The sequence below is a fragment of the Schistosoma haematobium genome, chromosome 4 (assembly GCF_000699445.3).
Source record: "Schistosoma haematobium chromosome 4, whole genome shotgun sequence".
NCBI lineage: Eukaryota > Metazoa > Platyhelminthes > Trematoda > Strigeidida > Schistosomatidae > Schistosoma > Schistosoma haematobium.
In genome coordinates this window covers 11,523,085-11,550,336 of record NC_067199.1, presented here as the reverse complement: position 1 = coordinate 11,550,336, position 27,252 = coordinate 11,523,085, and the positions used below count along the sequence as shown (strand labels likewise).

The 27,252-nt window shown below is 35.0% G+C and overlaps 1 protein-coding gene across 1 annotated transcript; it reads right to left on the bottom strand.

The window, feature by feature from the left end:
• Window positions 1–1,917: 1,917 nt before the first annotated feature.
• On the bottom strand, window positions 1,918–8,398 carry MS3_00007388 (uncharacterized protein). The gene is made up of 2 exons (XM_012939880.3): window positions 8,291–8,398; window positions 1,918–4,186 (listed from the first exon to the last, which is right to left on the bottom strand). The coding sequence occupies exon 2, from the start codon at window positions 4,182–4,184 to the stop codon at window positions 3,606–3,608; it is 579 nt and encodes a 192-aa protein (XP_012795334.1). The 5' UTR covers window positions 4,185–4,186; window positions 8,291–8,398; the 3' UTR covers window positions 1,918–3,605.
• Between the last annotated feature and the right edge of the window lie 18,854 nt (window positions 8,399–27,252).

The window sequence follows — 27,252 nt, the reverse complement described above, 5'->3', positions numbered from 1 at the left end:
ATTGGGCTTTATTTATCTAAAGGTCAAATGCGATATTTTCGATGTCAGTATGTAAATAAATGGAAACAGTCGCCAATATGTTTCATATATTGGTATATTCTTATCCTTCCACAAAAAAATCTTAATCTTTCGTAATACAATTTAGAGGATAATTCAAATATACTACTTTTAATCACTATATTGAAACTTGACAACACAGAAAATGGTACTCAATTAGAGTAAAATCTTGTTTGTTGAAAAAACAAATGATTAAATATTAAACTGAAAACTTAAAATTTTCGTAACAGCACTTTGTTTTGAAAAGCGGGTTTTAAATCGTTACAATGAATATAGTGTTAATCGATAAATGATATGTAATGATACCATGTAGCCTAATGTTAATAGTTCAAAGTTCCGAATTATTGACTCAAGACACTAACTGAATTGCTACTAGTAGACAAAATAGCTGTTCAGTAGGAGAGTTTTTCCATTTATTAAAATAGCATGCATGTAGTAAAAAAATATTCACAGTAAATAAACATGGTCAGATATCACAAACGATTGAACATTATCAGTTTTGAAAGTCACTTGTTCTCCAATGAATTAAGTCCTATCCATCATTTCACTATCATAAAGAGTCGGAAATAGTCAGAAAACGTAATATTACTGTCCAAAACATTAAATAAGCCATTCAGTTGAACAATTTATAAGTGACTTCCAACCAACAATTCGTTTACGGTACGGTCACTCTTACAAATCTCAGTTTATTACATGACTCAGATTACAAACAACAATGAAGAAACCAACCGAGTCAGTCAACTGCACATTTACTCGGACAAGAAATAGTTAGACTTAAAAATAATAATATGTCAAAAGTTGTGAAGGACTAGAACAAGTGAAAAGATAAAAATTAAGATCAGGTAAATAAACAATCGCGACGCACTCAAGTGTATATTAAGAATAAAAAGTGTATGGTAATGCTGACAGCCTTTGTGATTTGTTCACTTTACCGGTGATTTTTCCTCATCAATGTAAAAATATCTGATTGAATATGCTACAACATGAAATGGGATTGTTAAAACTTGCATAGAAAATGAGACATTTAAGTCAATTCAAAATTAGAGGATTATTCCGCCATAACCTACAATATATTAAACTAACAATCATACTGTACAACTTGATTGTTAGTATTGAGTCAGTACTAACAATTATAAAACATAACATTAGTCATTTCTAAGCAATCACTCAGGGTAAAGCATAGTCATTTGTCACAGAAATAATAACATAAAGCTGCAGTCGAAGATTTACTGAAGACAGTTAATAAAGGCTGAAAATAAATTCATAACAACCTATTTCCAGATTAGAACTTATATATATTTGAGAAAACACAATGCTTTTCACCAAAAAAGATTCTTTCTAGCTAAAAAAAAATGAGCCAGAAATGTTAGGGAATTTACTGTAGATCCATATTCAATGTAAAATTTGGAAATATGGAAACATTATGAAATATTTGTGAAGGCAGTTGGTATCGCAAATTAATATAGTAATACAGCGTGATGTTTAATTAACATCGTTGGTCAATTACTGTCCCAACTTAGTAGGAGCACATGAAAGCTCTAGGTTCGATCCCTAGAGAATTTGAGGGTGTGTACTGCTGAAGAGCCCTATACTAGTACGAAACAGTTGCCCAGGTTTCCTGGATATCAGTGGCTCACTAACCGAAGTCAATCCATGATACAAGCTAAATTTACCATCGTTAGAAAGTATGAGAACTATATCCGATAATTTAACACTTCAAATGCAATAAAACTTTTCATATCGATTAACTTCTCTTTCTTTTAATCAGTACAAATGAAATTTATCTGGAAATTAAAATGATACCACTAAGCCAAAGTGGACATTAATAATCATAATTAAAATAATAATAATAGTCAATATCCCACATAGTTGTAAATCCTAACAAACTCATTTTGTCAAGTAACACTTCGTTCTTGTTACATCAATATGTAAAGCAAAATGTAGCTTACACACTACACTTTATTCCAGCAATGTACATGTTTTGACAGGTCAAAATTTAAAAAACTACTTGTAAGCCTGATATTCAATGGTGAAATCTCGTGGAAAGTTATATTTTATAATACAATTAGTAACTGATAATTAAAACTCAAGGAAACAGTACTAATTAAAGGTGTCATGACCAAATGTGAATCAATAATTCAAGCTGTTTGTATCAATATATACCAGAGTTTGAAACCAGTAGCTGGATGATAACCGTTCGGTATGTTTATTAAAATAGTGTATGCGTTTCGCTATTAAAAAAAGACCATTGCTTATATTTCATCTTTAATTTATTTGTAGTTTGTGCACATAAAACTGTTTATCTTCAAATCATTTGATGCTTGATACGTGTTATAATTCTCTCTTATTACGACCCAGCTATTCCTATTGCTTAGTAGTCATGGACACTAATTTATTCGACAAGTTCCCAAATCAGAGCACGGTTGAACAGGAGAGAAATTACATTTCAAATAACAAGGGTAGATGGAAGTAAGAAGTACAATAAGAAAAACGTCAGTATATTAATGGTATTTCCATGAGATTCTAGTCTCCTACAAGTATCGACTAGCGCTGATTGGACAATAATTAGCCAATCAGCGCACACCAACACTATCGTGCACGGAACATGCTTTAATCCAATCTATGTCCCGCTAACAGTACGAAAGTGGGGATGCTTAAAAGAATAATATCACACATCGTTTATAGAGCATTGAAAAGATTTTAGATACTAAATAATTATTTCTTTAGACTCTACCTGAGTTATGAGTTATTCAGACAGACATACGTAACGTAGAACCTGTCATATGTATACATCGGTTCAAATTACCACACAGCATTAGCACTGAAAAATAGAACTTTCACGGTAAATCCCAGAGTAGTGAAAGTAGTGACAGTATCACTGGCAAGAGAAAATATTATGCATCGAAGATACGACTCTAACAGAAAATAAAAATTATTGGAATAAACAAGGTTTATTAGTTAACTTAGGACCTGAGGAAAGACAAAAAATGAATATACTTGCGTTACTGAGCATGATTTTCAGCCGTCATCCAAAGTCTATAACCATTGGCTACGATAACACCACAGACCTCGACCAGGTAGTCTACATCCACTTACACGGCTCAGCTCAACATTGTCTTCGTGGACTGTTGCCAAGCAACGGTAAGGTAAATTTAAATTAATTAATAAACGTACTGAGAACATCAAGCTACAGCTTCTCAAGTCTTAGTGTTAATTCTCAAACAAAAACTTAACAAATAAGTCTCAGTAAGAGTAACACCTCCTAGAAACAAAAATCGGTACAGACCCTTTAATTTTATCATATAAACAAATAAACTCCGCACAAAACGTGTATTTACAATTAGTTATGAAATCTGCACTGAACAAGGATAATTGGGTGGATGAATGAATAGATAAATTAATTATTATCTGTATATATGCTACTAATCAAAAAATATCTCCGAATGTGAAGGAAAATCTAAAAAAAATTAAATAAGAGCAACTAAATATATTACTATTCGTACAACAGTTTGTTTCACAAAATACATATTTCTCTTTATGTTACCAAATTATTCCTCTTTAGGTCGATAGACATCATTATCATAATAAAATGAACTAATTGGTCTATCATTATCAAAGTACGATAGACTTGAGTTTGTTTGATCGGATGTTGTATCCTCTTCTTCAATCGTTGTCGGTGGTTTGGAACTGGGGTACGGAGATGTAGATTGTTCACGTTGCTTATTATAAAACTGTCTACGTTGTTCATAATTCATAGGTGGATGTTTTTCTACAGGTGTATTTACAATTATAGGTGAACCAGGAGTAGGTTGAAATGTTCCGGGAGTTTCCATTCTAAGAATCTGATCTTTGATTCGACTATTGTTAAGCTGGAGAAACATACGTCTACATTCTCCTGCACAACTGAATTGCCCAACGAAATAACCAATGGTAACTCCGAAAAAATAAGATGGAAAACGAAACATCTTACGCTTTGAAAACCATCCATATTTATCAGCAGCACTAACAGCTAAAAGAGCACCGATGGAGAATGGGAGACTGCCTCTCCAAAATGAGATTTGTCTGCACTTCTTTAATGTTTTTACATCCTCATCCGTCAGTTGCAATAAGTCATTTGGTGGTAACATACCTTGAAACAAAACAAATCTAAATAGTTAAATTCGATTAATTATAATGAACAAAAATGATGTGTATGAATCTTTCTGATGAAATTTATCGTTAGATTGCACCAATCTTCATATCTGTGTGTAATCAACTGAAGTAGTAGTGACTTACTAAATATGGCTTTCAAACAGTAGGCTACAATTTTAATCTCTCTATCATCTACTACGGTCTGGGTATCTGGGGAGCATAACTATTACATAACGTGACTTGGGAATATAAACCTATACTTCCCAGATGGGTTACATGAGAATTAGACAAACGGTAAACATTTATTTTAACCCAGTAGTAAACAGCCTAGAACATAACGCTGTGTAAAATTGTAATAATGTATTAGCATAGTGCTAGGAAACGGACGATATGAAAAACGAACAAATACAAATAATGATATGAACGGTAGTGAAAGCAATGAATCAAAGAGACTAAATGAAAAGCATGAATATCAAAACTTAAGATTTGTAGATAAATAAGGAATGAAAAAATTTACACAGTTGCAACTAAATCCTAGTTAATCTACTTAAAATACAAAGATTTAATTAGCGAAGTTCAAAATTAACAGAGTACCACCATTGAGATATAAATCAAGAAAGATTAGACAAGCAAAGAGTTCTCTTTTTGGCGACTTCCTTTTCAGGGCTGTACAGTTACAAATACTTTTCCAAAACGATAAGCACTAATACGTCTGTTATAGTAATTATTGTAATAATAACGACAATAACTTTTTGGACATAATAACAGAGAGGTAAAATAAAAATAGCACGAAAATGTTATCTTTATTGAGAAACTAAGATCCTAGCTATTGATAGTCTGAATATTCAACAAGATAAATGAAAATTAGTAGTAGTGAAAACTGGTTGAGTAGTGATAGGGTATAATATTTATGTTGAGGTTAAACGTATTCGGAAGGACCATACGGACATAAAAAGTTAGTAGATAAAGAGAGGGGGAAGGTAATGGGTTTACGAAAGGTTAGCATCAAAGTAGATGTTTAATAAGTTCCTTTAATATGCACCGTTTTGGCTTTTTTCTCAAATGCACAGGAAAAGCTTCGGCAACTCTAAAAGAAGAGGAAGGCTCACTGTTTGGTACACTTAAACTTACCATGTGGATAACTTGAGAATTTAAATGGAATTGCCTTAAACTAATAGATATCCAACTATATAGTCAGTAAATTTTTCAAGATAAACTAAAAATGTTAAACCATGAAATATGAAATGAAGTTTGTCCAAAACACCGAATAACAAGTAATAGAGCTTTAAATAGAAACTACTTTTACTATTTACTTGAACACAGATATTGGTAGAAGAGGGCACCAAATATATATGCCCCACACCATATTTGTGTGTGTGGGCTGTGATACTGCCCAGGTGCCCAGACTGAAGCAGGTGGTTTTCTTAGGGGGCCACACCCCGAGCCTTTAACCTAAAGGTCTAACCCACAAGGCAGTGGAGCATCATGAAGAGATGCAGTCCCATGGTACCCGGTGACCAACGATTAGTTCATACGCCATTTGTTCCTTCAGGATACTGGAGCCCATGTGCACCATTGGTTTGGGATCCGGTTAAAGCGCCGGACATTCGCTTTTCATCCTCTCATTTTCGTAAACAACACCCCCGCCACGAGAAGGCAGTGAGTGGGACTCCCCTGACAGAGGCTGTATACGCGTGGCTTGTGAGAGCATTTCGATAGGGGGCGGGCCCACCCCACCCCACCCTCGGCCATACCAGGGCATTTGAGGGCTTTAAATAGAAAAATCTGTACAGAAACACTAGAAACCGTGTGCGTAAAACCAATGTACATGGTAATGGACCGTTTCATTTGCAAGATTTCTCGGTCCATCAGTCAAATCCAAAGTCACTACTAACTTTACTTGGCGGTTGGGCTTGCCTATCATAATGACCCAATCGAGATGTATTGAGTGGGACTTTTGGCTCTTTAGGTCCAACCACGTTAGGCAGGTCGGCTAGAAAAAGGGTAGGACTAAAATTAGAAACTCAAGGCCCGAAGGCGAAGTCGTATTGCCTACTGTGCTAAGGTACGACCGCATTAAAGTGCTTCTTACAGATAACGAGCATCTACATAGATACTGTCTTTTCACAAATGAAGGTTGGAAAAAGTCCGTCCTAAAAATTTCATGCATTACCTATTCCATAAATTTGCGTTTTCAGTAGTAAAATATTTCGGAGTACTGAGTTTACACATCCAAAAGTCTCCATCCTCCTACCTAAAAATACTTAAGATCCACTTGTTCGCGATCAGATATTTTCAGCAAGTGAACGAACACAAACAGGAAGATATTGAACTGGGATCTTTATTTTTAAATTAGATGGTGGTTTAAATAAATCTTCCGAAATACTGGATTGAACAAAGCGTGAAATGTTAAAAACTATAGCGACTTCATGTTATGGTGGCTACCGGTACATATAACGGTCTAGAATGGCTTTTGTTTATGAACATAAAAGTGGGACGCAACTAGATCTGAACAGATGGATACATCCTATATCTCGATTAGCGTACTCCATGTGACAAAACAACAAAATAAACCATTCGCACACATATCTTGAGCTTTTTACCCATTTGTTACAAGAGAAACCTAATAAGACACTTCGCAAATAGAGCCAGCAAAATCTGCTCGATAAAGATCATAAATAAGTAACTACAGTTTATTCGCAATATATTGACTGTATCAGTTACCGACGAAGTTTTTTGAAGAAATCAAATAGGGTGCTCTTGAGTGTGGTTGGGAATCTGAGGGCAGTTTTTATTTCCCGGTTGCCCACACAGCGTAAGGGTTATTCTAGAGGTACCTGAAAAGGAAATTGGGTTAGAGTTGGTCTTAGTGACCCAACAACGTGACCACAGTACCCAAGGGAAAATTGCTTGAGTCCAGCAACACACGACCTCTTGTGGGTAACTTTTGTGCTAGCACCGTACTTATTAAGATGAGACGAGGTGCACGTTCAAAGAGTCGACCTTAGTTAATGAGTTAGAGAACAGTTACGTTCGTGATTGGGAAGGAGTATGATCAAAACAATAAGTAATCTTTGTTCTACCACTCCTGGTCAACAGTGGTCATGTAATAGATAAAACTAAATCATTCAGAGTAATTTGTCTTACACCTACCACTTTTCTTTATGGGATTCAACCACGTCTCTTACAGGTAACAATAACTATAGTGATCCCAACCAATAACCTGTCTCGGTAATCATAAGAAATTTTTAACACCCTTATCTCTTCTTTGGCCCAACTAGGCTTCACAAGTGATTTCACTCATCATTTTCCATACTCTTTCCGAGTTTGTTCTTCTTCATCCCTTATTTGAATATACTCTTCAGTCTAATTGTTTGGATGCTTCTTATTTGGTAATCTTGTTGGTTTTTAATGAATTTCATTTCAATGTCTATTTTTCCAAGTCTTTGATCTACTACTTCCTGTTATAAGACATTGATTCAAGCCTTTACTATTTTCATCACAACTAATACATCTATAACCACATTATCAATTTGTACCTTTTACTTATAATGTTTAGTTGTGTGGTCCATTTTGTCATTATATATTAAAGAAAAGCCTTATGAGGACATATTTGATTTTCCATTGACACTATGAATATACTTGTCATCAGAGAGACGTAAGGCACTAGACGGATGCGAACGATCCACTGAAGAACTAAAATATATCAAGTTAACTCAGATTCCATATGACTAATAGCTGTCAATACAAACTAGAATTCAGTACATCCATTACAAGTTCGAACTTGCCATTATTCATTTCACTTTAGGACCACGAACATTTAGCTAAATAGTATCAATACGTCTAATACTAAGCATATGCCTCAGAATTCTAAAATCAAGATGGTGAGCGATGCAGCCATCTGTAAGCTCAGCGATAAAACAAATCTCACTGGAGCTAGCAATCTACCTTTATTAAATGTAAGTTTCACGTCAGTTGTGTGCAGATGAGTATCAATGACATATTCGTTTAACGAAACGAAGTAGGAAATAGTGCAACTGAAAAATTTTGGTTATGCAAAAGAAATGACAGAACAAACTACACCTCCCATATCCCAACAAACCTATTTAATAATAAGGATATTCAACCGGTGAAAGTGCTTGCAGCTATATAGCCGGACTAGGTCACCATTTAAACTATGCGCCCTCAATGTACAAATTGTGTCTGAAATCTGGTTCAAAATGTTTCGCTTAATGGGTTTCTGTGTCTAGTAGCAACTGACTACCAATACCTCCAAGCAAGAACCTAGGTATATTGTCGGCAAAAGAGGATAAAGAAATTGGTAAACTATAGTATGATACCATACTTAGTCCTTAGGAATATGTCAATTGACTTAAGTTTTCTTAATAAGGACTCCTAGAAAGCCGCATGGGCTAGCTCGGACGGCAGCGAATTCCAGCATTTAATGACTCTTAAAGAGTAGAAGTTGTGTCTTCATTCCATCCTACTGTGTTGTGTCTCCAGTTTCTGAGTGTTACTCCTTAGCTTTGTATGGATACTAAGCTTAAGTAGATGTTTAAGGGGGTGTTCATAAGTATTTAGGATACTGTAAGCCACTAGAAGGTTACCCCTGAGACGTCTGTAATCTAATGGGCAAAGGTTCAGTGATTGGTGGCGCTCTTCATAAGGTTTGAATGTAAGTCGCCGAACTGATGTTTTGTCTCGCCATTGGATACGTTCCATAATGTCCTAATCCTTTGGGGGTGAGGGAGGAAATACTATGTTTCCGTACTCTAAATAGGGACGAATGAAACTGTTGGAGATTATGTGGAAAGTTCTTTCATCAAACTGGCCAAAAATGCGCTTCAATGTTACCAGTGCATTGAATGTGACATGAGACCTACGTTTAAAGTTTGTAAAAAGATAATTGTATGTGCAAGTTTGATAATATTTGTTTTGATGTGTCAAGAGATGATCTATAGACAGACAGTATGTCTAGATCTCTGGACTCTCAAACTTTCATTTACTTTAATGGCCTTAAGATCTAGAGGTCCAGAAGATGTCTTGACTCTCCATGGATGCTTACATAAGATAAATAGCTGAACTAACAAGAACACCAGCAAACTCCATCCATTACATACTTCTGGATTGACTCCAGTGTTATAGTTTCCACCACGGAAAAGAATCTAGGCATCGATTTCCCGCTGAATTTTGAGCGTTTTCAATGTACTAAGAGAATGGTTTGATACCTCAGTAGAAATTTTGTGACCCAAAGAAATTTTCAGTACTAGGACGTGGAGATTGTTGATTTTCATTAAAATCATAAACGGGTTTAAGTAAATCCACCACAGGAAACCTGAAAGATTTGAACAACATTTTCGTCTCAGCATGGGATTTTCCAGCAGAAGGCATCAACAATCTCAAACGCGTGAATCTAACCAAGGATCTTCCTTCCGCAGACTTCTGGACCGACATCCAGCGGTGTTGATGTTTAGCTTCAATCAGTCATTTGTATTGTGAGACCGTCTCCTATTATCTTCGAAAATCACTACCTCACACTTGACATGGTCGAACACCTTTTGTCACGATTTTTCATCAGAACTATGGAAATTTTTTCTAGTAAGAATTTGATAAATGTCAATACGGTGATCGCACAACATCTCGGATCAAAGTTAGAAATTAACATTGTGGGATATTGACATGATATATACTGTGTAAATTACTTACCAATTTGTTTCCATAAAATTGTTGATTGTTAGTGACCCAAAACAGATATATACACCAAAAAAATTAACACTTCAGCCTGATCGGACATTGTTTGATTGGATCGTTTTCCTCATTCATAGGAATATTATATAGTCCGGTTGCTACAATCCCTTCTAAAAAAAGTTTCTCCCTGAAAACTCCAAGTCGTCACGTGATTTCTTCAGGATAACGAAAGACTCTAAGTGGTCTGGCTACAAACTTTAATTGAATTTGTTGTGACTGTTAGAATTGTAGCATTCTGTTGATCTCATTTTATAATGACAAACTTAAAAGGATGGAAAAATGTTAATAAACTTATCAGTCAACCAACAACTCTTATTTTTTTATTGACAATTCGAACTCTATACCTCAACCTGCGGCAACATATTCATTCGTAGACTACACCATTTGGAGACTCCTCAGAGCAGAAACACTTAAAAAATATATTCATCTACATTTGGCGGAATTTTACGATCGTATCAGCCTATCTGATTTACCTACACGGTAGACTTAGTAGTCTAAAAAATGCATAAATCAAAATTCAAGGACTTGTGGGTTTTCACGAACTCTCTTAGATGTTCGAAAGTATATGAGTCTACTACATCTCAACATCTTAATTTGAATATCGTTCGATCACTTGTTCGGGACTTCATGCAGATTCCGATTACTTTCCACTTCCAAGTTTCCAGTCTGTTAGTCAGATTCATTAACCGAACATATATGGTTCACAATTTCAGTCCTTAAATATTCTTCGTCTTACAACGTATTTTTAACAGTTAAGCTATCAAATGATCTTCATAAATTTCGTATTTAAGTATTAAACAGAGGTAGACATATATTGTTCTCCTGGATCACAAATCTACAAAAACCTCTCCATATCTGTACAGATAAGAAGCGTGACTAGGAAATGTGCCATTTTCTACCCCATTAATTACTCAGATATTGTTGGTCATTGACTCTTATTCATATACAATAAAGTATACGTGACCGTGTTTACTAATTGTATTAAGTCGATGGGTTGGTAGACTGAGTCAATTATCTCCATGCTAAACTCGAACGAAGACAATCTGATTGTCAAGTCAGTTCACATGTAACATAATTAATCACTACGTGATCTACAATCCTTCACTATTCTTACAGACCTCTCAATTTGTACGTGTGATCTACTGATGTATAACCATAAAAAACACTTCATACTAAACTTTCAATATCATATCATTTGAGCATGTTACTTAACGAGATCAGTATAAGATGTATACAAGTTTACTTAAGGAAAATGGTCATAAGTGACCTGGCTTTTGATTTTTGAGGTTTTATTGAGTAATCATGACCGATTAAGTTAATTCATATCAGGACTGAAGTGGATATCACTGGTAAAGAAGGTTTACCCGAGTTATGAGGGAACAGTGACCTCCAAGCCTACGTAGAAGTCAATACCTAATGTGGACTAACCTGCCGTGATATCCAACTACCGTGGCTAATTCGATGAACATATAGAACAAACATGATGCAAGTATAGGTCGGGGAAACAGAGTAAAACCACCGCCGTATGGTCATGGGCGTTAGTCGTCGTTGACGATGTTCGATAGTACTCACCTAGTTCTGTTAACTTAGATTGCGTTATTTTGGGAATTTCTAGTTCGTACAATAATTCAAATACTTTAAACTATTACACGATGTTTGATACTTCCCAGTGATATATTGCCAAACGTAGAAGTAATTCAGCATGTTGGGTCTCAGTGACGTTTCGCTGTCTCTACAGCGACAGACATTTGGTTGTTGCGCGGTGACAGTTAACGTTGGTCTATGTGTAGAGTGTCATGCTCCACTTGTAGTAACCGCTCAGCTGGGTTGTCACTACTTGTTATTCTAACCATACGTAACTAACATCCTGCCTAATAACCGTAAATTACTACTGATTTTAGAAGTCAACTGAGTCTCATGCATATGGTCCCAATACTGGGAAATTTCAACGGTGAGACTATATACTCTCACCATAAAATATATAATTTATGGACGACTATGAGTGAAGTTAAAGTGACCTTGAGAATATCCACCTAACATTTAGGGCTAAATGAGAGTTATAAACCTGTGTGAAGAATAAGGATTACGATTTAGAGTTGATGGTTAGGGTTAGGAATTAGACCCAGATTTTTCATCACGAACTGACTGCTAAAATCCAAAAACGCTCCTTAACCAAATGGACGAATGGATTCCGCGCCAAAATCCAAGACGTTTCGTAGGAACTTTGAATAATCCGTGTAGGGACTGACAATTCTACAAGGGGATGGGTATTCTTAATCATTGTTTTTTGAGTCATTAAAGTTAATGACCATCACTTTCTCATTACCTTAATGCATTATGTCTATTTTTTATAAACGTTACTCAGAATCCTCTTAAGACTATTTAACAGTATACACCTAGCAGACTTACGTGTGAGCAAGATATCGATGGCGAGACGCATTTCATCCACGTTTTGCTAAACAGAAAAGATAATGGTTTGATCGGCAAATGGATGTATAGAATAGGTTTGCTGGTATAAAAAACATTTCCTTAGCTTTGTACTCACTTATTGTAAGAGAAACATAGTAAGACATCTTGCACGTGGAGCTATCGAAATATGCTCGACAAACGCTATAAATAAGTAACTACAGTTTACTCATAATATACTGACTGATATGAGTTAACCGCAGTTTTCTGACGAATATATGGCTGAAGTGAACAGAAAGATAGTGATGTTGAAGGTGCCACAGGTATTCGAGTTTGACACTCTTTAACCAGTAACACCTTCTATATGAAGCGTACCCACCACGTGAAATCAAAAGACAGAAGCCAGGGGGTTTGAAGATATATTCGATAAGTTAACAATATATCTAGGATCGTCTGATCTAATCTGGCTAGCGATTGCAGCGGATGTTGAGCACGGCGTACCCACTCGCGATCTGGTGCGGATGCATGACCGAGCGCCTTCAGCTAGGTGAGTCTATTAAAACTTGTGGTCGGCATCCCATGTCGAAAACTTAGAGAGTTATTTATTTTGGAGATTTATTTACCGCTACAATGTCAACGGCTGATGAGAAATCCCTGTTTCTGAGACTACAAATCAATGGAGACATAGCTAGTGATGTGCTACGCGATAGACTGGCTTAAGCGGTGAAGAGAATATCTAGTAAAGTTGACCTCTGTTTATTGTACTTAAGTTCGCGTTGAAGAACTTTGAGAGGTCCTTCGTATGCTGATTCGAAAGTTCGTCGATGCGAGTCTCGACGCACGAAGACGTGTGTAATATATCGTAGGTCAGGTTGAACGAAAACATCAGTTGATTGCGGTCGAGTGGAAACAGGTTCAAATGAACGCATTGCGTTTGCAAGCCTGTTCGTGTAGGAGGTTAGATCCATGTTCATTGGAGAGGATGAAGGATCCACGAAATGATCAAAACAATAAGTAATCTTTGTTCTACCACTCCTGGTCAACAGTGGTCATGTAATAGATAAAACTAAATCATTCAGAGTAATTTGTCTTACACCTACCACTTTTCTTTATGGGATTCAACCACGTCTCTTACAGGTAACAATAACTATAGTGATCCCAACCAATAACCTGTCTCGGTAATCATAAGAAATTTTTAACACCCTTATCTCTTCTTTGGCCCAACTAGGCTTCACAAGTGATTTCACTCATCATTTTCCATACTCTTTCCGAGTTTGTTCTTCTTCATCCCTTATTTGAATATACTCTTCAGTCTAATTGTTTGGATGCTTCTTATTTGGTAATCTTGTTGGTTTTTAATGAATTTCATTTCAATGTCTATTTTTCCAAGTCTTTGATCTACTACTTCCTGTTATAAGACATTGATTCAAGCCTTTACTATTTTCATCACAACTAATACATCTATAATCACATTACCAATTTGTGTTTTTCGTTTTTATCACTCGTAGTGAGGCGTAGAGTCGCGGTTGACTATTATCACCACTACAGGGAGACTACGTGCCAATTAACCGATAAGATCCTCTGTAGGTCAAATATCGGAAGGCAGTTTATGGCTGTAGTAGTGATGTATTTGTTGGTGATCTCGTAGTATCGAAAGAATACCGAGATCGTACCAAAGGCGTACAAGTGGGGTTACTGAGTGTAACCGAATTCGTGCAAGGTCACAATCAACGGAAGAAAGAATTTAAACAGTTGAGGTCATGAGTCAATTAGAGAATGTCTTTAGTACAGTTAAACAAACAAGTGTAGTAAAACGACCCGTGGTACAATCGGTTATAATACTTGTTTCCGTTAAACCAATCGCGTTCTCTTGATGAATTAAGGTCAGTACAGACTCATAAACCGTCTTGATTGGTTTAGTAATTTCATGTATCAATCTAAAGATCACTGCATATTATAGTAAAGCCTAATAAGAATTTAACCAGAAATTATACTGTTCGTTTATGTAATGTTCCATCTTTTAAATGTTAAATATATTTAAAATTTTCAATTATATGCTTAATAAATTAGTAGCGTATAACAACTACCGACTAATTGTTATTGTTTTACGTAATTCCTACAAAACTCAACAGATGTTTACTCGACTTTACATGTATAAAACATTAAACCACATTATGACATTATATAGAAGAAAAAATCCAAAATGTTTGATACGTTCAAGAGAATTTTGCTTAAGTGTCTAACTACTGAATACATTACTTTAGATGCTCTTATGAGAATGAATTTAACAAAATTAGGATATCATAAGTGACGTGGATTAATATCATTTGGTACATCAGTCCTTTGTCTCATTGAATATTGGCATTTTTACTACCTATACTTTTTTATCCCTCAGTTTTATCAGTTTTTTTCAAACTATGTTCACTTTTTACCATGATTGCTATTGATACTTTTTTAACGTCTGTGATTACCATCTTAAAAACTCTTCTTTCGCTACGCTGATATTAGGTATGACAGTGCAGTACGATGAGTATTCATATTGGGTCCTATTTTTGTCAATGACTGATCGACAAGCAGTAAATATTATAAATACAGGCAATACACCATTATCCGCGAACTTGAAAATTCCAATCGTTATTATAATTGCTCACATGAATTTGTACTAATCTGTACAATATAGTCATGAGGTCAAGTCACTTATTAAAGCATATAACATACTAGATGAACTTTTATGAAACGACGTGGAGGAAGTTGGATAAGTCAATAGAAAGTAGTACGTTGTCAATAGATTGTTGAACAATTTAACATTCAGTATTAACGTATACCAGAAAATGAACAGTCAATAGCTTGTCCATAAAACACAGTTAACAGATACTGAGGTAAGAAAACCTTCTGTTCAATATGCTTTGAGGTCTTACTGATTTTGTTTAGTTTTTCTTATGAAAAAAGCACTAAAATTATTTTTAACTCAAACTTTGATGTGGAGGGATGAGTTTACATCGTGTTCGTAAGAAAAATTAGTTAAAAATATGAAGCAGTAACTTACTGACTAAAGTGATCTGTTTTCACCAACGAATTTTGGGTTTGGACAAAGTTCCATCAGTTTTGATTTCAGTACCCAGGTAGTATCAGTAGCGTTTTAAAAGTTACAACCATTTTTAAAACCAACTTACGCAGCTTTCATAAACGGTAAGAGTAACTGAGATACATGTACCATAACATAACGAAACAAAAACGATTAGAGTAATTTCTCATGGAGTTTAAACTGATTATATATATATATATATATATATATATATATATATATATATATATATATATATATATATATATGTAAGGTGGTGGTTGGAGATAGTCGACAAGACACTCTGGACACAGGTGTCTTACTATTCGGCGTGTACCCATAAACTCGAAAACAACTGATGCTCTGTAACGCTCGACAAACATGGCAATAGTCATTTTCCAATGATTAATCAATTGCAAATATATTTATCCACATAAGGGGTTAAAATCTCATAGGCTAAATTTATAAAAATAATTTAAAGCATAAACTAGCACTAGTTGGGAAACCACTGAAAATCCAGAAGCACTGAACAGGCCTTCCAACAACTACCATAAAACTTAGCAACTCTTTGATATTTCAATATATTAACACGATCTATTTATAAAGTCGAAGTATATATGGTCAGCTTTAAGTCACATTATTTTTGTGGTGGCTAGGGATATTAATTAACAGTCCAAGCTGAAATAGGTACAGTAGGATCTGAACATGAGACTTAGTTAACAGCCGCTCCACCAAAAGGATAACAATTGTGTTTATTTTTTAGTGATTTATTTACTCTATTTTTATGATATTTAGACTTCCTATATGTAACCGAGTAATTCGCAATGGTAATCAAGACTTAGTACAACTTTTTAAGAAATATAATGGTAATAAACAACAAATCACTTTTCCTTAATGATAGGCATCTGAAAGGCCTTTATTTAAGTCAAAAAGACGGGATCCGACTATTTACATATAGAGGTCTAATTCTGCACGAAAAGAAACTTTGCACTAGAGGATGTAACACCAACATGTTTTTCCAAGGTTCTGAGAATCATAGCGATTTATATACCTTATCTAGTTTTTATCTGCTGCCTTTTTGCTAAGCACGTTGACAAGCAGAAACTTTCTTCAATGAAGTGGTTTTCTACGGATTTTAGTTTGGGACTCATCTCAGTAAAGTACTTTTCTACAATATTACGCAGAATATAACCTGAAACTTTCAGGGCTTGAGATGCGTACAATACCACTGCATTGGAATCTACTGATTCATGATTTTGCAATTTAGGTCGTAAATTGTGATTTTCATCAATCTAAGGCATTGTCAAGATATTAGTCTAGACGCAAAAGTTTAGGTTTACGACGCATCGATAAGAGCAGTTCCGTACTATGCTTAGAAAAACTGAACCGTCCAATTCGAAGATATTAGGGGACACTGTGCTTGACCATCACTGTTCCCTAAGGATTCGTCTCTTTCAGTGTTAAAACCATGTTATTAATGCTAAGGTACAGCAATCTGTATTTGGATGCAGTAACGATAATCCGATTGCTGTTACCATCTTTATCTCGTTATAACTGAAAGCTTGAATGTTTCACGGATCTTATCCCAGCGGCTTCCACATCAAACCTCAAATGCTGACGGTGGAACTGAGCATACAAAGAGAAAGGTAACCGGTCTATTACATAATACCGCGATACGGAAGAAAGCTGCTTATGACTGAGATATGTGAACCACTGAATTTCATACTTGGTGATTTAAAATTTTCATGCTCTTTTGAGGTTTAATATTTGATTGTATGCACTCTTCGATGTTTACTGACCAGGTAACACAGTTTCCTCTTAATAAGAAACCACGAATAGACGCTACACATATTAAATGAAAAGTTCTATTTACCATAAGGTGTAAAAACTGTAAACTAATTGACAATCACTTGGGATTATATAGACATACCAAACTTGTTAATCAACGTAAAGAAAACCATATTTGTATATTCGTCTGTAATTTCAAAAACGAATATATGTGCGTAAAATTCTCCAATTTCTTAGAACTAGATGTATCACATACGAATGCATCTAGATAAATTTTCTATGCTAGTTATCAGTCTAACAATAGTCATTATCAGTATTAAGTAGCATTTACAGCTTTCAATCAATTCCACGAACTAATTACGGCGATAAAAGTAAAATGTTCAATCCTTAATCTACTTATCCATATTTAAAAATGAAAAGAAGTTCAGCGAAGGGATCTCTTTTCAACGAATTTATTATCAAGCTGTACAATCGCATATACATGGTTTTTCTCCTAAAGTACTAGTTCCGTGAGGAAATGTGAACACGAATAACCAAGTGATGTGATAAAAAGATTGTAATACTAGATTACGCAATACGAATAATAACAATAGACTTATTAAATTTGTAACGGATTATAGTGTGAATGTAGTAACATGACTTAAATGTTTTTGTCACAATAACTAAAGGTCATACAGGTGTAAAATAATAAATAATTAAAGTGATATGATGAGTACTTATGAATAAAATAATGAGGATATGAAACATAAGTAAAGGGGAATGAAGTAATAATAATAATAATAATTAAGTCCAAGGTAACGATAACGATAGGACGTACTCCTTTTACGCATAGTTTGGCTTGAGTTCATTGACGGTAAGAGCTTCGGCTATTTTTAGGAGTTGGATACGAAGAAATCTAGATAGATTTAAACGAATCGTATATACAAACTTAAAACCAAACTATGGATCCGTAGAATGATTACAGTCGATTAGGTGTTCAAGTATAGAACTCCTAACTTCCTTTATCCCACCCTTGTAGAACCAAACTGAAACGTGTTACCGTACCCGAGTTGAAAGCGATCGCTGGCTACGGCTAATGTACCTTGCTCCACAAGAGCAAGTGAACTGGTAGATACACATGGAGGTGACCAGACGGGGAAGCTTATCTTTTATGGATACAGAAAATAAGTTCCCGCTACTTAACGTTATTCGCGGTTTTGCCGCATTGAATGTTCTTTTAATCGCTGTCGTTAAACGATTTTTGATTACATCAGAAGTTCGATCACTCTAAATTCCAAACTTATATAGAGGTTTTTCTTTGAAACGGAACAAACAGATTTCTTGTCACGACTACTTATTTTCAGATTCTTATCTATGAAGCGGTCCGGATAGCCATTTTTCGTTCGAGTTTTCCTGAGGAATGCGAGTTCTTCGTCAATGCATTCCATACTACATATCCGACGTATTTGATTACATAAAGAGTGAATGAGATTTCTCTTTTGCCTAAAGAAACCCATCTATAGAAGTATGTCAGCTGGCCATTCCATGTTTGTTTTTTAAATATGGGGCTTTTAAGGAACCGTTACTCTTTTCATCAAACGCACATTGAGAACAGAGATTGACTGTTCCCACTCACTTTCTAACGTGAAGTCTATGGAAGGGTGGCACGTATTGAAGGAGTGTAAGATATCTTCTAATTCAGTATTATCGTCATAAACGACAAATGTGTCGTCCATGTATATTACGTACGGATGAAATCGAGTAATCATCGAACTGAGTTGGTCGTTTTCCAGTTTTGCTATGAAACGGTCTGCTAAAATTGGACTCAATGGAGACTCGATTGTGATCCCATCTCTTTATATATTTCATTGTTGAAACTGAACTTGATATTAAAGGTACAACGTAACAATAGTTCCTTCAAGTGGTCAGTCGGCAAACCTAGATTTGCTTAGTTTATTTATAAGCCAAATATTTTTAAGTAAATATTATTTAACACTGCTCCACATCTCATAGGGAAAGATTCGTGTGGTTAGCCTTGATAAAAATGAAATTTATCTATAAATTTCAATAGAACATATTGAAACAAATGATTAACTATTATAAACATAGGTTAAAACTAAAACTGAGTAATAGTAACGAACAATTTCGGTACATACATTTGATACACAACAACAATAACAACCATACTTCGTGTTGACAGCAATGAACATACGCAGAGATCATTATGATTTATTACAAATTAGTGTACATAAACAGCAGTCTTGGATGTAACCATACAGGTCAGTGACTATAACTACTACAGTAGGATCTGAACATGAGACTTAGTTAACAGCCGCTCCACCAAAAGGATAACAATTGTGTTTATTTTTAGTGATTTATTTACTCTATTTTTATGATATTTAGACTTCCTATATGTAACCGAGTAATTCGCAATGGTAATCAAGACTTAGTACAACGTTTTAAGAAATATAATGGTAATAAACAACAAATCACTTTTCCTTAATGATAGGCATCTGAAAGGCCTTTATTTAAGTCAAAAAGACGGGATCCGACTATTTACATATAGAGGTCTAATTCTGCACGAAAAGAAACTTTGCACTAGAGGATGTAACACCAACATGTTTTCCAAGGTTCTGAGAATCATAGCGATTTATATACCTTATCTAGTTTTTATCTGCTGCCTTTTTGCTAAGCACGTTGACAAGCAGAAACTTTCTTCAATGAAGTGGTTTTCTACGGATTTTAGTTTGGGACTCATCTCAGTAAAGTACTTTTCTACAATATTACGCAGAATATAACCTGAAACTTTCAGGGCTTGAGATGCGTACAATACCACTGCATTGGAATCTACTGATTCATGATTTTGCAATTTAGGTCGTAAATTGTGATTTTCATCAATCTAAGGCATTGTCAAGATATTAGTCTAGACGCAAAAGTTTAGGTTTACGACGCATCGATAAGAGCAGTTCCGTACTATGCTTAGAAAAACTGAACCGTCCAATTCGAAGATATTAGGGGACACTGTGCTTGACCATCACTGTTCCCTAAGGATTCGTCTCTTTCAGTGTTAAAACCATGTTATTAATGCTAAGGTACAGCAATCTGTATTTGGATGCAGTAACGATAATCCGATTGCTGTTACCATCTTTATCTCGTTATAACTGAAAGCTTGAATGTTTCACGGATCTTATCCCAGCGGCTTCCACATCAAACCTCAAATGCTGACGGTGGAACTGAGCATACAAAAGAGAAAGGTAACCGGTCTATTACATAATACCGCGATACGGAAGAAAGCTGCTTATGACTGAGATATGTGAACCACTGAATTTCATACTTGGTGATTTAAAATTTTCATGCTCTTTTTGAGGTTTAATATTTGATTGTATGCACTCTTCGATGTTTACTGACCAGGTAACACAGTTTCCTCTTAATAAGAAACCACGAATAGACGCTACACATATTAAATGAAAAGTTCTATTTACCATAAGGTGTAAAAACTGTAAACTAATTGACAATCACTTGGGATTATATAGACATACCAAACTTGTTAATCAACGTAAAGAAAACCATATTTGTATATTCGTCTGTAATTTCAAAAACGAATATATGTGCGTAAAATTCTCCAATTTCTTAGAACTAGATGTATCACATACGAATGCATCTAGATAAATTTTCTATGCTAGTTATCAGTCTAACAATAGTCATTATCAGTATTAAGTAGCATTTACAGCTTTCAATCAATTCCACGAACTAATTACGGCGATAAAAGTAAAATGTTCAATCCTTAATCTACTTATCCATATTTAAAAATGAAAAAGAAGTTCAGCGAAGGGATCTCTTTTCAACGAATTTATTATCAAGCTGTACAATCGCATATACATGGTTTTTCTCCTAAAGTACTAGTTCCGTGAGGAAATGTGAACACGAATAACCAAGTGATGTGATAAAAAGATTGTAATACTAGATTACGCAATACGAATAATAACAATAGACTTATTAAATTTGTAACGGATTATAGTGTGAATGTAGTAACATGACTTAAATGTTTTTGTCACAATAACTAAAGGTCATACAGGTGTAAAATAATAAATAATTAAAGTGATATGATGAGTACTTATGAATAAAATAATGAGGATATGAAACATAAGTAAAGGGGGAATGAAGTAATAATAATAATAATAATTAAGTCCAAGGTAACGATAACGATAGGACGTACTCCTTTTACGCATAGTTTGGCTTGAGTTCATTGACGGTAAGAGCTTCGGCTATTTTTAGGAGTTGGATACGAAGAAATCTAGATAGATTTAAACGAATCGTATATACAAACTTAAAACCAAACTATGGATCCGTAGAATGATTACAGTCGATTAGGTGTTCAAGTATAGAACTCCTAACTTCCTTTATCCCACCCTTGTAGAACCAAACTGAAACGTGTTACCGTACCCGAGTTGAAAGCGATCGCTGGCTACGGCTAATGTACCTTGCTCCACAAGAGCAAGTGAACTGGTAGATACACATGGAGGTGACCAGACGGGGAAGCTTATCTTTTATGGATACAGAAAATAAGTTCCCGCTACTTAACGTTATTCGCGGTTTTGCCGCATTGAATGTTCTTTTAATCGCTGTCGTTAAACGATTTTTGATTACATCAGAAGTTCGATCACTCTAAATTCCAAACTTATATAGAGGTTTTTCTTTGAAACGGAACAAACAGATTTCTTGTCACGACTACTTATTTTCAGATTCTTATCTATGAAGCGGTCCGGATAGCCATTTTTCGTTCGAGTTTTCCTGAGGAATGCGAGTTCTTCGTCAATGCATTCCATACTACATATCCGACGTATTTGATTACATAAAGAGTGAATGAGATTTCTCTTTTGCCTAAAGAAACCCATCTATAGAAGTATGTCAGCTGGCCATTCCATGTTTGTTTTTAAATATGGGGCTTTTAAGGAACCGTTACTCTTTTCATCAAACGCACATTGAGAACAGAGATTGACTGTTCCCACTCACTTTCTAACGTGAAGTCTATGGAAGGGTGGCACGTATTGAAGGAGTGTAAGATATCTTCTAATTCAGTATTATCGTCATAAACGACAAATGTGTCGTCCATGTATATTACGTACGGATGAAATCGAGTAATCATCGAACTGAGTTGGTCGTTTTCCAGTTTTGCTATGAAACGGTCTGCTAAAATTGGACTCAATGGAGACTCGATTGTGATCCCATCTCTTTATATATTTCATTGTTGAAACTGAACTTGATATTAAAGGTACAACGTAACAATAGTTCCTTCAAGTGGTCAGTCGGCAAACCTAGATTTGCTTAGTTTATTTATAAGCCAAATATTTTTAAGTAAATATTATTTAACACTGCTCCACATCTCATAGGGAAAGATTCGTGTGGTTAGCCTTGATAAAAATGAAATTTATCTATAAATTTCAATAGAACATATTGAAACAAATGATTAACTATTATAAACATAGGTTAAAACTAAAACTGAGTAATAGTAACGAACAATTTCGGTACATACATTTGATACACAACAACAATAACAACCATACTTCGTGTTGACAGCAATGAACATACGCAGAGATCATTATGATTTATTACAAATTAGTGTACATAAACAGCAGTCTTGGATGTAACCATACAGGTCAGTGACTATAACTACTACAGTAGGATCTGAACATGAGACTTAGTTAACAGCCGCTCCACCAAAAGGATAACAATTGTGTTTATTTTTTAGTGATTTATTTACTCTATTTTTATGATATTTAGACTTCCTATATGTAACCGAGTAATTCGCAATGGTAATCAAGACTTAGTACAACGTTTTAAGAAATATAATGGTAATAAACAACAAATCACTTTTCCTTAATGATAGGCATCTGAAAGGCCTTTATTTAAGTCAAAAAGACGGGATCCGACTATTTACATATAGAGGTCTAATTCTGCACGAAAAGAAACTTTGCACTAGAGGATGTAACACCAACATGTTTTTCCAAGGTTCTGAGAATCATAGCGATTTATATACCTTATCTAGTTTTTATCTGCTGCCTTTTTGCTAAGCACGTTGACAAGCAGAAACTTTCTTCAATGAAGTGGTTTTCTACGGATTTTAGTTTGGGACTCATCTCAGTAAAGTACTTTTCTACAATATTACGCAGAATATAACCTGAAACTTTCAGGGCTTGAGATGCGTACAATACCACTGCATTGGAATCTACTGATTCATGATTTTGCAATTTAGGTCGTAAATTGTGATTTTCATCAATCTAAGGCATTGTCAAGATATTAGTCTAGACGCAAAAGTTTAGGTTTACGACGCATCGATAAGAGCAGTTCCGTACTATGCTTAGAAAAACTGAACCGTCCAATTCGAAGATATTAGGGGACACTGTGCTTGACCATCACTGTTCCCTAAGGATTCGTCTCTTTCAGTGTTAAAACCATGTTATTAATGCTAAGGTACAGCAATCTGTATTTGGATGCAGTAACGATAATCCGATTGCTGTTACCATCTTTATCTCGTTATAACTGAAAGCTTGAATGTTTCACGGATCTTATCCCAGCGGCTTCCACATCAAACCTCAAATGCTGACGGTGGAACTGAGCATACAAAAGAGAAAGGTAACCGGTCTATTACATAATACCGCGATACGGAAGAAAGCTGCTTATGACTGAGATATGTGAACCACTGAATTTCATACTTGGTGATTTAAAATTTTCATGCTCTTTTTGAGGTTTAATATTTGATTGTATGCACTCTTCGATGTTTACTGACCAGGTAACACAGTTTCCTCTTAATAAGAAACCACGAATAGACGCTACACATATTAAATGAAAAGTTCTATTTACCATAAGGTGTAAAAACTGTAAACTAATTGACAATCACTTGGGATTATATAGACATACCAAACTTGTTAATCAACGTAAAGAAAACCATATTTGTATATTCGTCTGTAATTTCAAAAACGAATATATGTGCGTAAAATTCTCCAATTTCTTAGAACTAGATGTATCACATACGAATGCATCTAGATAAATTTTCTATGCTAGTTATCAGTCTAACAATAGTCATTATCAGTATTAAGTAGCATTTACAGCTTTCAATCAATTCCACGAACTAATTACGGCGATAAAAGTAAAATGTTCAATCCTTAATCTACTTATCCATATTTAAAAATGAAAAGAAGTTCAGCGAAGGGATCTCTTTTCAACGAATTTATTATCAAGCTGTACAATCGCATATACATGGTTTTTCTCCTAAAGTACTAGTTCCGTGAGGAAATGTGAACACGAATAACCAAGTGATGTGATAAAAAGATTGTAATACTAGATTACGCAATACGAATAATAACAATAGACTTATTAAATTTGTAACGGATTATAGTGTGAATGTAGTAACATGACTTAAATGTTTTTGTCACAATAACTAAAGGTCATACAGGTGTAAAATAATAAATAATTAAAGTGATATGATGAGTACTTATGAATAAAATAATGAGGATATGAAACATAAGTAAAGGGGGAATGAAGTAATAATAATAATAATAATTAAGTCCAAGGTAACGATAACGATAGGACGTACTCCTTTTACGCATAGTTTGGCTTGAGTTCATTGACGGTAAGAGCTTCGGCTATTTTTAGGAGTTGGATACGAAGAAATCTAGATAGATTTAAACGAATCGTATATACAAACTTAAAACCAAACTATGGATCCGTAGAATGATTACAGTCGATTAGGTGTTCAAGTATAGAACTCCTAACTTCCTTTATCCCACCCTTGTAGAACCAAACTGAAACGTGTTACCGTACCCGAGTTGAAAGCGATCGCTGGCTACGGCTAATGTACCTTGCTCCACAAGAGCAAGTGAACTGGTAGATACACATGGAGGTGACCAGACGGGGAAGCTTATCTTTTATGGATACAGAAAATAAGTTCCCGCTACTTAACGTTATTCGCGGTTTTGCCGCATTGAATGTTCTTTTAATCGCTGTCGTTAAACGATTTTTGATTACATCAGAAGTTCGATCACTCTAAATTCCAAACTTATATAGAGGTTTTTCTTTGAAACGGAACAAACAGATTTCTTGTCACGACTACTTATTTTCAGATTCTTATCTATGAAGCGGTCCGGATAGCCATTTTTCGTTCGAGTTTTCCTGAGGAATGCGAGTTCTTCGTCAATGCATTCCATACTACATATCCGACGTATTTGATTACATAAAGAGTGAATGAGATTTCTCTTTTGCCTAAAGAAACCCATCTATAGAAGTATGTCAGCTGGCCATTCCATGTTTGTTTTTTAAATATGGGGCTTTTAAGGAACCGTTACTCTTTTCATCAAACGCACATTGAGAACAGAGATTGACTGTTCCCACTCACTTTCTAACGTGAAGTCTATGGAAGGGTGGCACGTATTGAAGGAGTGTAAGATATCTTCTAATTCAGTATTATCGTCATAAACGACAAATGTGTCGTCCATGTATATTACGTACGGATGAAATCGAGTAATCATCGAACTGAGTTGGTCGTTTTCCAGTTTTGCTATGAAACGGTCTGCTAAAATTGGACTCAATGGAGACTCGATTGTGATCCCATCTCTTTATATATTTCATTGTTGAAACTGAACTTGATATTAAAGGTACAACGTAACAATAGTTCCTTCAAGTGGTCAGTCGGCAAACCTAGATTTGCTTAGTTTATTTATAAGCCAAATATTTTTAAGTAAATATTATTTAACACTGCTCCACATCTCATAGGGAAAGATTCGTGTGGTTAGCCTTGATAAAAATGAAATTTATCTATAAATTTCAATAGAACATATTGAAACAAATGATTAACTATTATAAACATAGGTTAAAACTAAAACTGAGTAATAGTAACGAACAATTTCGGTACATACATTTGATACACAACAACAATAACAACCATACTTCGTGTTGACAGCAATGAACATACGCAGAGATCATTATGATTTATTACAAATTAGTGTACATAAACAGCAGTCTTGGATGTAACCATACAGGTCAGTGACTATAACTACCGATCGATTTTTTTCCAGTGAAGATTAAACTTATCCTACTACAAAATGACTCATGCTATACCACGAAAATTTACTGTTTTGAAATACCGATTATAAAATCGAATTCAGTTAGTCAAAAATAATTGATACGCTTGAATCCGAAGTCGGTTTCTTTTATTGTTTTGGAAGGATTCATTCAAGTAAAACTGTAAAGTAGCGATTATTCTTGACTTCTGTCGATGCTCAACTTACTAAAATATCAGTCTAAAACTCAGGATTAGATACTGAAATAAACTTATACTTTAGTATTAGGTAGTTCTTTTATCACCATCAATAGATATATCATCCAATGCCCGATAAATTAATTCGAGTGGCTTATTCGGCGAAAGACGATGCACTAACTGAAAATGGTATAAGATCTTAAATGATAATGAATGAGTTTGTGAATTTAATGCAAAGCAAGAAAGCTAGTAAAATGAACCACAGCAAGTAACTTGACAGTACTGTAACAATGTTTCCTTTTCATAACACCAATTTAAAAACAAACAATGAGCCTAAACCGCTGACGTTGATAGTCGTGGTATACTGCCTATTTCCCTGTAAAGTTTGCAAGTGGTAGTGCATTGACCATTATGAAATGAATTGCATCTCACATATAACTTGCATTCATAAAAATAGAGGAAAACTTTTCCGTGTGATTACGACCTGTTTTAAAAAACGGTACTTCAGTATTTAATAACCATCACGTTCTTCATAATTTATAACTTACATGATTACGAAAACTAATACTTAAACTCATGAGTCGATGTAAGCCAGACTACCAATTAAAACCTGGGAGCCGTGGACGGCCGTTTCGTCCTAGTATGGGACTCCTCGGTCGTGAGTACCCACAACTACGCACGCAGGATTCGAACCCAGGACCTTCGGTCTCGTGCGCGGACGCTTAGCCTCCAGATCAATGACCCGACATCCGACGGTGTTAATGTCTAACTTCAATAAATCCATGATATTGCTCAACCCTTGATCTACTGCCTGAGGTGGATGTCT